The sequence below is a fragment of the Amblyomma americanum genome, chromosome 11, assembly GCF_052857255.1.
Source record: "Amblyomma americanum isolate KBUSLIRL-KWMA chromosome 11, ASM5285725v1, whole genome shotgun sequence".
Classification (NCBI taxonomy): domain Eukaryota; kingdom Metazoa; phylum Arthropoda; class Arachnida; order Ixodida; family Ixodidae; genus Amblyomma; species Amblyomma americanum.
This window is the reverse complement of record NC_135507.1, coordinates 85,234,362-85,246,678: the sequence shown is the minus strand read 5'-3', so window position 1 is coordinate 85,246,678 and position 12,317 is coordinate 85,234,362. Positions and strand designations below refer to the sequence as shown.

At 47.8% G+C, this 12,317-nt stretch overlaps 1 protein-coding gene across 2 annotated transcripts in view; it reads right to left on the bottom strand.

The window, feature by feature from the left end:
* The window catches only part of LOC144109967 (membrane-associated guanylate kinase, WW and PDZ domain-containing protein 3-like), a 129,602-nt gene extending 124,214 nt beyond the window's left edge, over positions 1 to 5,388 (bottom strand). Inside the window, exon 1 of one of the 2 annotated variants that reach the window (XM_077642770.1) lies at positions 4,601 to 5,388. In XM_077642770.1, coding sequence (XP_077498896.1) covers positions 4,601 to 4,984 — 384 coding nt within the window. In that variant the 5' untranslated portion in view covers positions 4,985 to 5,388. The remainder of the gene's footprint in view (positions 1 to 4,600) is intronic. The other variant, XM_077642771.1, reaches the window with a different exon arrangement.
* Positions 5,389 to 12,317: the final 6,929 nt, after the last annotated feature.

The window sequence follows — 12,317 nt, the reverse complement described above, 5'->3', positions numbered from 1 at the left end:
CTCGCCAGCCACCACTGCTCATCGCAGACAGAGGCGCTGCATGCACTGCAGCCGGTTTCAGCCTTGCCCCGCATTTCTTTTCCCGCTCGTTCGAATTTTTCTTTTCCTCCTGCGACGAGACGAATGCAGCGTGGTCAGCAAGCGAGGCAACCGGCAAGGCCGCCGCGACCTTGGCACTGCGCGACTTATCCCCCTGTCCGTCCGTGACGTCGCAGCGGGCACTGCATCGCCCGCGAGCCGACACAGAGACGGGCGTCGCGCTGAGGGGGGCCACCCAGAGGCCGGCTGTTTTAATTTTCCGCCTTTCGTGCGTTTGTTTCTTTGTTCTCATCGCCAGCAACGGACAAAAAGTGAGGGGGGGGGGGGGGGGCGTACGAAAGCCAATTATGCGGCCCATGAGGAGCGGAAGACCAGAACAAACACGCGGTGGCTGGAAGAGAAAATGCTTTTGAGGAAAGTAAGCACACCGTAACACACTTGTCGCAAGGACAGCCTCTAACCGCAGTGCGGTTTACGGCAACTGCGATTAAGGCTGCCAGTGTGACACGGGGTTGCAACTGTCACCATTATCGGCGGACACCTCAAACCAGCCACGAGAAAATGAGAGAAGGAGAGACACTCTAAACACGAACTAGCCTCTATGGGGAGTGAAAAGGGGGTAAGCCGTTTTTCTAGCACGCACTCTTTTAGGTGCTGAGCATACTGCCCAAGTCCCGGTGAAATCTCGATTACTAAAAAAAAATGGAGGGACACTTAACCTCCGCCTTAAGGCTATGACACGATAGCTTAATGGGTTAGTGTCCATATATGCAGAATTGGACATTCTCTACCTAACATTCGTACATCCCTGGGAATCCTCGTACCACTCACGGCGCAGTGGTGCAGCGGTTAAGCGATGCGACACTCCCTGCGATGGCTATAGCAGCGGGCGTACGGTGGGCGCAGCTGGCAGAGGACAGGGTTAATCGGAGAGACATGGGAGAGGCCTTTGCCCTGCAGTGGGTGTAGTCAGGCTGATGATGATAGTAGCAGCGGTGGGCCTCGTGCGACCCAGGCTGCTCTTCCCGAGCGAACCAATCATTTAACTACCACCTGCCACGGTGGGCAGTCTTCTCTCTATGCGTTGGGCAGGTTGTCGTGGTTCCGCATGTCACGTGACCTAGGTGGCCCGCCTGCCCCCTAGGTTGCTCTCTGGGCGTCACCTGCCAGATCCCTGCCCGCGATATTTCGCTCACAACGCCGACGACACCGGAATTTCTTTTGAAAGGAACCTTTAACGCTACCGCGTTAATAAACTGCGTGACGACAACTCTGCTCGCTGAACGAGAATAGCCACATTCTCTGCACGCGTAGAGCGCTCACCAGTACTCGCACTCGGAATCATAATCGCGGCCGCGGCCCGCACAAACATTTGCTCGCTGCTACGGCTCGATTATTAGACAGTTTTAGCGTAGCCGGTTAGCCGTACGGAAAATTCGGCAACGCGTAGCCGTTGCCAGGCTTGCCTAGCCACATTCGCCGTACTGTAGCAGTTACCGTGTTTACCGTATGGCGGTGCTAAAAAGTCTGCACCGCAAGGCTAAGTGCTCCTCCAATTCCAGACAGTGGCGACCTCGGGAAAGTATTCGCTTCCACGTCGCCGTTCCTCTGGAATTCGCTTTCAGAAAAAAGCAAGTACTTGCCGGCAGCAGACAACACGCTCTGAGCCTGGCACTTCGCTTTTGTTTCGCCCTCCACCCCGAGCAGACGCGCCCGCACCGCACGCTTCCGCATGACGTCGCGTCAACGCGCAGACAATGATGCGCGCAGGGATTGAAAAAACAAAACAAAACAAACCCGGACCGCACGTGCCAACCGAACCGCCGTCTGCTCGGCCGCGCCACGGCAGAGGTCATCAGGGTTCAACACTGCACACAAGGCAGTTTTGAAAGACTGCCATATCGCTGCGGCTCAGGATCAAAATCCTACTCAGCGACACAACGCGGCGACCCGTGTGGGTAACACGCCTTCTCTAAGACGGCACCTGGCTTTAATAATAATAATAATAGATTTCATCTCGCCACCAAAACGTACATGGTGGCTGGGTGACCATAGTAAAGCTGCCTCTCGGACAGCAAAAGAGTGGGTCATACTTACAATACATATCTGTTATACGATATTGCAACCGATCACGACAGGTACTTCCCGCAAGAAAAATCAAACGACATACGTGAAGCAATCAAGCGAACAATACAGTTAATTTGCTTTACAACCGCAATGGAGTGTCACTGGTAAAAAATATTCCAACGGGTTCTTGCACGAGCTGGTTTCTAGGGCAGTATTCATAAAACAAACGGTGCTTAGCAGACGTGACAGTATGCTTTCAGGTGTTTGGTGGACACCTGAACCGCGCCGTAAGGGAAGGGGTAAAGGAGAAAGTGAAAGAAGAAAGGGGTGGCCGTAGTGGAGGGCTCCTGAATAATTTCGACCACCTGGGGATCTTTAACGTGCACTGACATCGCACAGCACACGGACGCCTTTTTGCATTTCGCCGCCATCGAAACGCGGCCGCCGCGGTCGGGTTCGAACCCGGGTACTCGACTAACGCGTCATTCTGTTCACTGACGCCGCCAGACGGCGTCGACAAATTCGGGACCACGTGACCAGTGTTTCATTACGTTAGCGCGCTCTTCAGGTTGGCGTCTTCAGCGAAAGTGTCACGAAACAGACGAAGGCAACACAGCGCGCGTACGCCGCTGTGGACGAAGACATGCGCCTCCCGGCCGCCGTGCGGAACTGAGCCACGCCCCTGAGAGTTGCGTTTCACTGCGACGCGATCATTCATGCGAAAAAAAAAGTAAAAAAAGTCAGCAATATGGCCGTACAGACACAGCAAGAAACAGCTGCAAAACAACGCTGTATGAAGACGCTGTGCCGAAGGCTGCCCAACTGAGTCGTTTGTCCGGGCAAATTTGACCGTTATATGTGCTGCGACGGACGCAGCAATTCATAACCTTTCTTGAGACCCATACCACTGGTAGTCACAGCCGCAATTCGAGTGGTTTGTTCGCGTTTTCTGCTTTTGTATGTAAAATTTCCCACCCTTTACCGTCCAACGTACTGTAATGTCGCATTATCGACAGTGCTCGGCTGGTCGTCAGGCTGCCGCTCGCCACAAATAAATGCGAAAATTAACAAAAAAAAGAAAAGCAGTGATTTCGCAGAGCGAAAGCGCAACACGCATGGAAGACGTGCCCGCGGTACTTGTAACGCAATCTACAGACTCCACCGTTGGGCGTTGCAGCGACACAGGAAAAAAAAAAAAGAAAAAAGTAAGAAGAGCCGCCACCAAGTTCAATCGCATCGCGCCCCACCCCCTCATGACACGTCGTCGCAGAACGGTTCTAACCCCGATACGAGCGCTAAAACGTTCATGCCAATGAAGCTTCGAAATCAGGCAGTTTCAATCCATCCTGCCCAGGAAACCAAACTTTTTTTTTTTTCGGGTCTCAATAAAGCACAAGGCGCGTGAACATACAGGAAGCCGGTTCATAGTGCATACGTCCAGTCATTAACCACACGGGAACAAAAGAAGAACATTAGAAACAGAAAAACGAAAGAACAAAAAACGAATGGAAAGATTCCCTTCCCACACTTGCAGTGAACGCCTGTGACGGGTCCCAACATGTTACTGCTCCTCAGACAGGAAGGAATTCTGAGGCGCCGCAGCATGAATCACAGCTGAATACCACTCAGCTATGCAAGGATTTTTATTTTTGTTTCCCCGCGTAGCTGCCTGCCTGTTTATTCTCGTCCGTCATACGCATATCGTACTACATAAGCGGTAGGTGAAAGCAGCGAATGATGCATTGTCAGAGTGATCCGAGGCTCACAGAGTAGCGGATTTCGATGAGCTTAAGATTACTATCATTAGTTACCTGGAGAGCTATGTTTTTTTAATACAATATTTCCCGCTATATACTGCGTGTTCCGGTATGATTAATCACGTAATGAGCGCATTTCTTCGCGTGCAACCAAGTGTTCTCCCCGGTTTGTCAATAATATTCCCGAAATCATCGCATGAAGCCTCGACCGGTCGGAAAAGTCGAACAATCACACTTCTGTGGATTGCATTTTCCAGCAGTCTTGTAGACGTGCATTGAGTAGCAGGCCATACCAATCTTTCTGGCCGACCTCTTTGCCTTCGTTTCATTAATTTTATCTATCTATCGACCGAATACGACATATGCAGAGGAACGCGTATCAAGCGAAACTGAAGCCCGCTAACCGAGTGAGATATGCGGCTGCGGGCTCTCTGGAATGGCCGTGCAAAACAATGTCCGCGTACTCAGCAGCGCATGTTAACACGCAACTTACGGCTAAGGAAAGAAAGGTGAGCTGGCGAAAACGAGCTCGCCGGCACCGCACCGACTGGTCCGCCGCACGGACCGGATTGCGACGTCGGCTGAACCTCGGCCACCACCACCGAATCGTGTCATGACAGTCGCGAACAAAAACAACGAAAGCAAGCCGCTTAGCTCTTGTCGCCGAACGCACTCGAGCGACGCGCTTGACGGCGACGCGAGGCAAAAACAGGGGGCGAAACAGAAACAGCACTAACCTTTCCGGGCCTGGGCACGGGGTTCTGACACTGCTTGACCGTGGGCAGGCTGTTCTTGATGATGATCTTGTGATCCTTGTACCAGGCATCCGCCAGCGGGTCCACCACGAGCAGCTTGGTTTCGTTGGGCACGGCCTTGATCCGCTCGACCACCTGTTTGTGGTTCTCGTTGGAGATGTTGATGCCGTTCACCTCGACAATGCGGTCTCCCTCGCGCAGACCCGCCAGCTGCGCGGGGCTGCCCTCGTCGATCTTGCCCAGGTACTGGCCGGGCTTGGACTTCTCGCTGTGCAGGTTGAAGCCGAAGCCCTCGTAGTCGGGCCACTTGACGACATGGCAGAGCCGGATCGCCGGCGCGTCCGGGGACAGCGCGACCGCCGACATGGCTTTCGCTTCTTTGCGACGCTGCTGCGGATTTCGGGGACGGGCGCACGACGCGGAATGTCGCACGCGGTGGCACGCGCGCCAAGCCGGCTCTCGGGCGTCGGGGAAGTGCGCGTGGACGGAGCGCGCAGAGGAGGAACCAGCGCGCGAGACCCCGAGCTCGCGGTCGTCGCACACAACACGCACGCACACCACAGCACACACACACGCACCGACGGCAGGCGCAAGCGACGCGGATTCACTCGCGCTGCAACTGGATTGGCTAGGCTAGGCTCGCGGGGCGACCCCGCCACAGACGATGTTAGGAGGTAGCGACGAAATCGCCACAGGTGGCGTGGAAAACGAGATCTTTTTTTACTACTGCTGCCCTCTGTGTTACTTCACAGGAAAAGAAGTTCATCAATAAAGCCCGACCTACTGAACCTTGGCGTTGCTCATTGTTTTCAAAGCCAAGATCGATTTTGACGCTGTATGTTAGTTATATTTATATCGTGGTTTATTGATCTAAAAGTTATTAAAAGCAACCTATAACTGTTGGCCTAGTTTATTGCACTCGTTAAATATTTTAAAATTGAAATAAAGCAGAAATGTTAGTATACTTTTTTTGTCACTGTAGACCCCTTTAATTAAGAAAGCATTGAGAAAAGGCCGGTTAGATGAAGACTCATTAACTTTAAACTATTGTAATATCTATTTCAAGCTCTCAAATGAACTACAGGTACAAATTCAGTTAACCAAATTTAGCCGCCGCTTCTTGCTAACCCTGCTGCTCGGCGCGGGAAATTCGTTTGTGGCCGTTTGTTAACGATATGCATACCATGCACTGCTTGCTGCGTGGATTCTGTTTAGATTGGCGGGTTGACGGTTTACGTTGGCGGGTTGGGGGTTGGGGGAACTGCCTCACATAACCTATTGACAGAACCTTCCTGTTTCGCAAGTGACGCAAAATATGGACCTCCTTCACCCCGCGACGTCACGAAGATGCGGTGGCGCTGATGTTAGCAGCGACTTTCGCATAGTAGGCAAAACAGGTTCCGCTTGCCCGTGTCTACCGCAGCTGCCGCAGGTACCAGCGGCTGCTTCAAGCCTGTGCACTGCAGAAGCAGCATGTATTGACCAGCTGCGTCACTGCTGGATCCGCGTAGTAGCATAAAAAATATTAAATTAGCCTCGATAGGTTTCTCGCGCATATACCGCATTCGGAAACTGGCTAACAGGCATTGGGCCACGGTAGTAAAGCAGGAAGTCTGGGAGTCGATAGGCACTGCCACTCAATGCACTTAATAGCATGCAAGTTACTGCGTTCATTCACCTGAACTTCAGGATAGTAGGCTGATAATTGCTCAAGGAAAAAAAAAGACATATGCAGCTGCACACGTACTTGTCACCTTGAGCCGGAGTACACGGGGCGCCGACAGGTTCACTCACCCCAAGGAATGCGTTTTTTTTTTGTTAATAGCACACCATGTTTTAATGGCGCGTTTTATGACATTTAATATTTACTTGAAACTGTTTCTTGATATGACGACGTAATTATTTCATTCGAGTAGAAAGAAGTCTGGTAAGTTGTGTCAATCTTGCGCGGTCGCGTTGGTGTGCTTAGAATAGCGTACCTTAAGTGTGCTGAACGCCATATGCTTTTTCATTGCATCATGCATGTGTCACGTTTCATGAGGTAGTACATGATCGCGAAACTTGCTTGGAAAGAAGCAGCCCCAGGCGTGCTACTAACAGACACGTGGCGAGATTGAGAGGGGACGCGGCAATGAAAAGTGTTTTCGTTATTCATGCATGCGATATGTAACTAAACTTGGTGCTAATATGAAATTCCTACGCTAGATTTAGTAATTCCTTTTATTTATAGCTATACCTGGTGCAGTTCTGGGTAATTATAATTAACACCGTCGTCATGTCCCCCAAGGTCTCAAATAATTGAATAGATAGTGCGCAGTTTTTTTATGCCAGCATGCACATAAAGCCCTGTCCTGTACGATGACGCCATTAGTTTTTTTTCTATATGATCAGTACTTATGCATGCATAGTCACATGAAAACGTTTCTTACAAGAAATAACTAACACAGTACTGCACGTGTAGGGAAAAAAAATCGAGTGATTTATTACGCTCCTCAACGTCTCAGGAATAGTTTGCGACAAATGGAATCATTTGATTTTCATGCGAATTACGAAGGTGAGTGATCCAGTCGCAGAAAATGTGAGAGGTCACAAAACGAACCTTAAAGTTTATTCCCTCGTTTGTGGCATCTTCGCTTTCGCTTTGGTCAAAGAAATGCGGCACTGAAATCAAAGAAATTACCACACAATTTTTGACGACCACACTTCTAAAAAGCGTAATTTATAAATTTGTACTCAATATTTTGCTATAATTTTTCGTCACGAAACTAGACTTCAGGGCTAGGAAAGAAAATAATTCTAGAAATCAAAAATTTTCCCCAAATCGACCAGCTTAACAAGAGGACAAGTCGGCCTGGCTGGTGCGTGATCATGCGGCTAAAAACAGCGCTAAGCGAGACAGGAGATCAGGGACACGACGCTGTCCCCACTTTTCGCACAGCGCGACACGTACGTATGTCAGCAGACGATGAGCGCATGTCTGCTCCGACGAAATAAGGCCAGCACTTCCCCTCACTATTGTCCCGAAGTAAAATCATTCCGGCTAGTGCAGTGTGTCAAAACTTGTTTTATTCAATGCCTAGCGCATAAATAAACGGCAGGAACGCTTTCTACATGTTTACTACTAACCATATATACAATACAGTGGCAAACTATTTCTCTTTATAGGCCGCACGTGGCCAACGCGAGCTCGTGTACTTCAACAAATCACTAAGTTGGAAGCATCGACCATTGCTATGATTCGCAGAAACTGGAAACGCGCCTACAAGCGTTGAAAACTCGCGCTCAACACTTATCCGCGACGCCACTCCCCGACCTTTTGCCTACCACGAGCTCGCTAGCGACTGCAGCGCCACCTCTTTTGTTTACAAACATGCAGGAGGTCTATACAGGGTGTTTCGCCTGAGACTGCCAGTGTAGTTTTTGAAAATAGGTTTTTTTGAGTTAGAAAAGTGCTTTTTTCGGCACATTTAAAGGATAACTTTTAACGGTCTTCTTCGGCTCCCTATTAATTAAAGTACAGCTCTAATTGCTAAGGCCAAGATTTAAAAATCGACGAGTTTAAAGGGGTCGAATGTGTGAAACTTGAAGGTAAAGCATGCGAAGTCAGTTCGGGCTAGCATTTGAAATGGTAACGTAATCGCCGACTGAATCAGCGACGGCCTTCAAGTTTCTCCGCAGCAGGGACGCATCATGACGTCGAAGGTAACGATACATATCCAACACAAACTCTTCCTTTCAAGGAAAAAAAAAATTGAGGCACAGCAGGGAAATCTTACCTTCCGTGGCGTCACACCAGGCTTCTCCGCACTCCTCTGGTGCTGTGAGAAGCCTAAAATTTAATCTTAGATTACGTCACTATTTTAAACGCTAGCGCAAAAACAATTGGCATGCTTTACCTATAGCCTATATATTCGTAGATTAGAATCCTTGAATAGGGCGGAATTCTCAGAAGGTGACGCAGTTGCCCTTTAAGGATCGAGCTTGTAGCCCACTGTAAGCATTATCAATATTATCGAGTAATATCGATATCCATCCTTGACAACTTTTCAGATTTCGAAAATGCCATTCTCGTCGCTGCTGCAGCGCAAGCAATTTTGGGGCGCACATGGCTGAAACCGAAACCACGTAACCAGAAAGAGCGCTAGGCACGCCTTCGAGCGGCGCGTCTGTCACGTGCTCTCTGGAAGCTCGCAGCTCCCAACCAGGCGCTGCGAAAGGAGCGCATGACACCCGCACCGTGTGGCGCGCACTCGTAAGCGTGCCTTAGCGCTAATTTTTTTGCTCCCGTGGTTTCGGTTTCGGCGGTGTGCACGCCCCAAGAATTACTTACGCTGGCATTTTCGAAATTCCAAAAGCTGATATGGATATAACTTACAGAGGGCCGAACAGGAATAGTTAATAGTTTAGGGGGGTTTAACGTCACAAACCGACTCAGGCTACGAGGGACGCCGTATGAAGGGCACCGGAAATTTCGACCGCCTGGGGTTCTTTAACATGCACTGGCATCGCACAGCACACCGGCCTCTAGAATTTCGCCTCCATGGAAATTCGACCGCCGCGGCCGGGATCGAACCCGCGTCTTTCGGGTCAGCAGCCAAGCACCATAACCACTGAGCCACCGCAAGTTAACCATTCAGTGTTAGTTAACCAGCCAGCTAGTAATTAGCATATCTTATTAGCTGTATCCTGAAGCAACAGCCGCTGACAATGCGAAGCCGAAAAAAGCGCTCTTCTAATTCAAAAGCCTGTTTTTGAAAATGGGGACTCAGCTGAAACATCTTCTATGAACTCTTGAGGTCAGCAAGATGTTCTCTATTTATAGATCGCTTAGCTATGTCCAGAATATACAAACAAAAAAACCAGCAATATACATTTGTGTGTTTAAACTCTGAAATAAAAACTAGATACAAAGGCTATTTTTCCACATCTTTCCCCACACTTTTCTATATGTCATCGGTGATAAAAACATGATCGATGTTTCCATTGATGCAGTACACCGCAAATTGGATCAGCCATTCGAAATTACATTTCAACTCATTGATAGCGATAACCTCTGCATCCATTGTACGGACCATGCAGGTATTGGTACAATTAGGTTCATTTTTGGCAATTGAATATAAATCCTATCTTTGAGCTCGATTTATAAATACAAAATAAAACTGAATTTAGATTAATTTAATTTGACTAATTAATCTGGTTCGTCTAACTTGATTGACTCGGTTAATTTAACTTCACTAATTCCACTAGTCTGGACATTGTGATACGCAAGCAGTAGAATTAACAAGCATGAAAGATCATGAAGGTGCGGACCATGCCACTATATACTGACTTTTAATCTCCCATTTCCAACAGGCCCTCTCACGTAGCTCCCCAACGAGCGTTACACAGGGCAGCCATGCAGGCATTCCAAATGCACAGGTGATAACAGGGAGACACAGTCACCATCACTTTATGCAGGATGATCGCACTTTGAGCACATAATGAGCGCGTGAAGCTCACTTTAGCATGACAACCTGTGCAGAAAGATATATGCTTGGGCCTTTACTGCATAGCATGAATGAAACCTAGCTTGCCGCAGATTTCTAGACTCAAAATTCTCACGGCCCTGGCTATGTCGACACTTATAGCTTTCTCAAGTGATTTTAATGTCTATTGAAAGGAGTCATCGAAAGCATCATGCCTTAGAGCGCTGGATGCTTTGTGTGCTGGCAAACAAACGCACTCAACACACAAAAAAATGATGTTGGGATCCACAGGCTGAGTCTTTTATTACAAATTTCTTATATACCTTGGCCAAAGTTTGCCATGGTTGAGTGAATTACACACCATAAGCGCTCTTCTAATGCTTTTCTTCCACCTATCCACTTCAGGTGAAGAACTCTACCAGAGCATTAATGCTGCGCAGCGCCTAGCAAACATGTTGCCGAAGCATAGAGCTGGCACAGCCATCACATTTGAAGGCCACAATCATTCATTGAATGTAGCATGAAAAAGTTGCGGAACATTCTGTGAAAATTTTAGCATAGCATATGTTACAATGGTGACGTTAGAATGAGGCAAACTCTGCATCCCGCTTATTCAATATATGCTGTTGGTTGACAAATACATGCTGACGTAGGAGCTTCAAAATAATGTAAAAATAATCACAAGAATTTATGCCAGGGCTCAATAACTGTATGTAGCAGTGCAGCTTTTTATCCTGCATCAAATAAAAATACACCTTGTCGCAGATTTCTATGCTGACAATAGTCAAGAGCCCGAGGTCATTGACATGGCTCCGACGGGACTGCCCATCCCCCCCTCCCCCTTTTGAATGTCATTTTCAAAAATGACCCATAAATCTGCCCACGAGTAGAGACCTTATTTTCATCTTTGTCTATATTAACATGGCAGAAATATAGGGCCACCAAAGAGCATTTTCATCCTGTTCACTGTCCGGACAGTGAGTTTCCATATTAATGTGATGTATACGTTAATATAGTCAGATCCTCAGAAAAATCGCCATATTAACAGGGGTTAAATTAACGAGGCATGACTATATCAAGGAAAGAAAAATGCAAGAAAAGAAAAACCAAATGTGTGTGTGTCTGTGTGTATTTTACGGGGTGTGGCCTGTGTATGGGCCACACCCCGTTTTGGACTAGGTAACTGAGAAGAAAACACAGCTATATGTTATTTTTAATTATTGTAAGGGCCGCACCTTGAATTTTCATACCAGATTTTAAATTGACAGTGCAGCAATTACAGGAGTTTTTACGGTTAAGAAGCTAAGGTTAATAATTAGAACCCTTCACCTCTCGAGTGTTCAACTTTCGAAAAATTTGGGAATGAAAAAATCTCAGACTACTTTTCAAGTCCCTACCAAAAGAGAAAAAATTGTGCTCTTCCTGTAATACAAAACTCAGGTTTGAAAACTTCAGGTTTTGCATTTTCTTTTTTGAAACGGGGAGGGTATTTTCACCAATTACGGAATAAATCATCAACATATTCTGAAGAAACATGAAAGTTTCACAAACCAGAAATGTGTTGTGTCAAAAAAAAAATGTTGCCATAACAACAATTCCTTCCCTCTGCGTGCACTTCGTGCTTCGGACAAATTTTCCCCCCCAACGCAACTAGGCATTCTTTGACACTTACACCTGAATACTCTCCTTACTCCTGTCCATTCTTTCTGTACCAAATCCAACACTCCCCCGCATCCCCAAATTGTCCTGAACCATATGTTATTTTAGGACATTCTCTTTTCTCCTACGGCGCTTTCATTCAGACCTCTCATTTTCTATGCCCTTGTCCCCCAAAGTGGCAGGCATGGCTAGCCTCGGACCAGCTGACGGACCAGTTAGCTTTGGTGACCCTGGTCCACGGCATCCTCGGCACTTGCTATTGCGTTAGAATAGAGATTTCTCGCCCTCTCTCTTTTTGATTCCTTACATTTCTTTTTTTAATGTGCATTAAAATTATCAGTGGATGCTGTCAACACTCACCAGTGGGACCTAAACTTGCAGCCTAACGAAGTGTGTTGGCCGGTCATCACCGGTGTGGTGATGGCATCCCATCTATCCAACCAATGGGAATCCTCCATCCAGCCAACAGCAAAAATCTTCCATAAAGCAAACAGGCAAATTTTATGATCAACGACGCATTTTGGCCTCATGTGATAATGCTAAAGGCAGCATGGAGAGTGGTGGCATATGATAGG